This window comes from Pyxicephalus adspersus, chromosome 4, assembly GCF_032062135.1.
Source record: "Pyxicephalus adspersus chromosome 4, UCB_Pads_2.0, whole genome shotgun sequence".
NCBI lineage: Eukaryota > Metazoa > Chordata > Amphibia > Anura > Pyxicephalidae > Pyxicephalus > Pyxicephalus adspersus.
The window spans coordinates 36,014,977-36,019,047 of record NC_092861.1 but is presented as its reverse complement, the minus strand read 5'-3'; the positions used below and the strand labels follow the sequence as shown (position 1 = coordinate 36,019,047).

Sequence of the window (4,071 nt, the reverse complement as noted above, 5' to 3'; positions counted from 1 at the left end):
CTGTATGATTCTCAGTGCAGGTTTCCTTTAAGTTGTGCAATAGAAGTATTTGGAAAGTCCTAATCATGCAGCACATTCTGCTGAGAGTGCTGAAATGGAGCAGAGGCAGGGAATGTCAGCTGATATAAGGTCATGTGACCACCATTACACCATTGCTGGGAACAATGGCTCATACACGGCTGTTTGCCTTGCTGTGTGTGGCTGCTTTTCTTTGTAATGGTTTCTCACACAGAAGGTTTAATGGAAGATTTTCAGAAATCCCAGTTACGGTGCAGGATTACTGGTTTGAACAGAGGCTGGATCACTTCGCTGGAGCTGATAGCAGAGTTTGGAAACAGGCAAGTTTATAAAGATTCCTTCCTCAGAATAATTACTGCCTGAACATGCTTTGAATAGTCTAAAATTGTTATTTATTTATAAAGCACCAACATATTACTCAGCGCTGTACATCAAATAGGGGTTGCAAATGACAGACAGATACAGACAGTGACACAGGAGGAGGACCCTGCCCAGAAGAGTTTACAATCTAAGAGGAGGGGGAGAATATACAATAGGTGGGAGGATATTCTCTTTTATGCCTAGGCATAACTGCACCAGTCAGTCAGGATCCTTTTTATACCCAGCAGGCTGCAGTCAAGTGAATTCTGATTTTCTGAGCAATAAATTACATTAATCTGTAACAATTACCCTATCTGGTTGCAGAAGGTTTTTAGTGCTTGTTTAAATGGACAATGGCTTGGTGCATTGGTGCATGGCTGAGAAAAGTTGTGCAGCTTTTGAATTGACCCTTAGATGCCCCTGCAGCATCCTTTGGGCAGTCATTGGCTCAGCTGCCTCCATTGGACTGAAAAGATTTGCCTTCCAAACACCTGCCAAGCATGTTTTAAGAGTTTAAAAGGTGATGGAAGGGTATTTGTGAGAAGGGAGAACAAACAAATATGATTCTTTCTATAGCCCTCCAGTTACTGTGGAAGATACTGAAATCAATGTAAATGCAATGCACATGGAAAGCAGAGAAGTGAATGCAGCCTCAGAGTTTGTTCAATGCTATGAACACTGCTGAATTCAACTGCATGAACACTGCTGAATTCAACTGCATGAACACTGCTGAATTCAACTGCATGAACACTGCTGAATTCAACTGCATGAACACTGCTGAATTCAACTGCATGAACACTGCTGAATTCAACTGCATGAACACATCAAAAGAGAAACAACTTTGCTTTTAAATGGAACTTGTTTACACAAATGAGTTGTGAAAAAGTCTGCTATTCAAATCAAAGGAATTAAAAAATTCAGTGATTATCAGTAACATGTCAACCCACAGCCATGCACATTAAATTGAACCTAAACTCATTGGTGTGGATGAGCTTTGCAGATTTACAGATTATTATCTTAGTCTTGGCACCCTGCATTGATGATGCATCCAGAATTCTAACACTACTGCATCCCTTGAAGCCGGCATTGACAATGCCAACGTTTCCTGCCCCACTATTATTGTTATTGGCAATTAGTTTGCTGCTGCTGATGTAGCTCCTGTGCATTTCTATGTGACGCATGTTAACATAACACACAGCAATGCAGAAGTTGGTGCACTGGGTTGCCATTCATTATTAATGGTAGCCCAAATATACCTTGCCAATGTCTGCAACACACTGCCACCACAATGCTGGATTTTTCTGTGCATTGGTAAGTTTATTAAATGCACTTCATAGTTGGAACAGACCCAGAGGGGGAGATTTCTCTCACTTCTTGTTGGGTCTATGTGGCGGGTTCTCATCTTTAGTGTAAAAGGGGAATTATGTGGGCTGGGTCACTCTTATAAAAGTGCATTGCCATCAACACTGGAGTGCACGGGACACATGGATCCTGTTGTACCTTTGTCTTTTAATGAATCACTCCTACCCAAATGACAGCAGTCTGCCTGATAAAATACTACCCGTCCTCTCTGTTCAGTGATGTTCTTAGTGCAGTCCTGCCTGACATTGCAATGTAACCGGGGACTTACTGTGCGAGTGTGGTGGCCATATTCATTTCTATTATTGTGTTGTACTTCTAGCGGTCCCCAGCCATTTAGCACAGTACAGACATAAGATTGAGGGGAGTCTTTGCATGCTCAACAATTTGAGGATCTGGCGTGGACAGGCTGTGCAGTGCTGGGCCTTCCAATGTAAATCAACAAAATGGAGAAATCGGTGACTATTTGACCAGGCAGGGTACACTCAAAGAAATGTGGTGATAAATTTAATGAAACCTTTACTAAAGGTTAAGGTTTCCTTTCCAAGGTGTTAAAAATGGTTATAAATCACCCCTACACTATTCTTGCTGTGCTATGGGAAAAAAGAGTGGCCCTAAATGCTTTGCAGATTGGAGTGTGTCCTTTGAGAATGAGAGCCACTAAGAACCCACTGACACCATGGGCCATATTTATAAACGGGGATGTGACTTCCACCAAATATTAGCTGAGGATTCATGTTTTGTAAACCTTTAGATTTGGTTTATTCATCAATTCAGCCACTGCAAAGTTTTTTTTTTTTCTTCCCCCAAGATAACCAATATCTTAACAGCAAAAATATCTCAGTGTTATTTATACTTAAAGCTCAAGTTTAATCTGTATATATTTAACCCTGATCCCTCTCCCTCACTCTGAATCATAATGCTAATAAAATGACTAAATAACATGACATATCAGAGTTTAGATCCCGTGACATTGATATTGTCTTCACAGTCAATTTGGATCATGGCTGATTGGGAAGACCCAGCAGGTTGCTGTTCATCATCTCCTAAAACAGTAACCTCACATGTGATTCTGATGCTATGATTAATGAAATAGTTAGGTCAAGGACAGTTTTGAATAATGCCAATGATTTTAGAATGGGATGTCGAATAAGCTTAATAAAAGGTTTATTGGTCAGGTTTCCACAATCTTTTGGCAATACACAATATTTAGGAATAGAATTGCAACATTTTAAGGTAATTGTGGGTCAGGCTGAATATTGGTAAAAATGGCACAGACTAGTTTCTTAGCTGAGGCAATAAGAGAAGTTTCAGCACTCTACTTGGCAAATACAGTCTTGGTGGGTAATTCACAACATTCTTTATTATATGGTTTTGCTTATTGGGTTTTTATTTTTATCTGGATTTTAGGAAGGTGGAATTCCCCATAATTTACCATTGCTATATGTCACCAAAGCGTTACCAGCAATCTGGTAAAAGAACGTTTGCCAAGGCATTTGATTTACATTGTGAATAATATCATCAGTTAGAAGCCAAAATATTATTTTAGATTTTGGCTAAATGTGATTTAATAAAATTCTGTTGCTACATTTTGAGTGATAACTTTGTGCAGCTCATTGCCAAGTAAAATGGGAATCCAGCATTGAGATTATTAGTCATACATTGATTAATTTACCTTCATCAAACTGCCTCTGTAATTTTGGCTGCGGGTTGGTTTATCCTTCAATTGCTTCCTGTTTAATGATTTCTTAAATTGATGTTCTGACTACATTTGTCTCGTGAAAAGTATTACATCCGTTGCATTTTTTTATTTTTAGAGATATTATATGAATGAGTCTTTCTCAAGTGGTGATGGACCCGTTTTCTTGATGATTGGAGGTGAAGGGACTGCCAATCCAGCTTGGATGACTCAAGGGACCTGGATGACCTATGCTGAGAAGATGGGAGCCCTTTGTTTCCTTCTGGAGCACAGGTTTTATGGAAAAAGCCATCCAACAGAGTAAGGATATGGGTATTGCATACAATGCAAACTGTATCTAATTACTTAAAGCAAACCTGTCATGACTTACCTTTCAAATTTACAGAGATCATAAAGGCCATGGCAATTTACTGTGTTATCTTAGAAAATACCAGATCATCCAGTAAAACATGTTCTAGGTTAGATGGATCATGCCATCCTGCCCCTGCCATTCTGCTTTTCTGTATTGGGTTCTGCCCGTCATTGATGTGCTGGGTATTGACAATTGTAATTATAGGTATCAACAGTGACAGCACTAGTAACCTAGCAGTGATTATCACTGTTGGGTTGTCACTATTCTTGTCTTTGCATGTATT

At 39.5% G+C, this 4,071-nt stretch overlaps 1 protein-coding gene across 1 annotated transcript in view; it reads left to right on the top strand.

Moving 5' to 3' along the window:
• The first annotated feature begins 139 nt into the window (after positions 1-139).
• The window catches only part of LOC140329735 (putative serine protease K12H4.7), a 24,426-nt gene continuing 20,494 nt past the window's right edge, over positions 140-4,071 (top strand). Inside the window, exons 1-2 of the mRNA XM_072410125.1 lie at positions 140-338; positions 3,555-3,737. Coding sequence (XP_072266226.1) covers positions 165-338; positions 3,555-3,737 — 357 coding nt within the window. The 5' untranslated portion in view covers positions 140-164. The remainder of the gene's footprint in view (positions 339-3,554; positions 3,738-4,071) is intronic.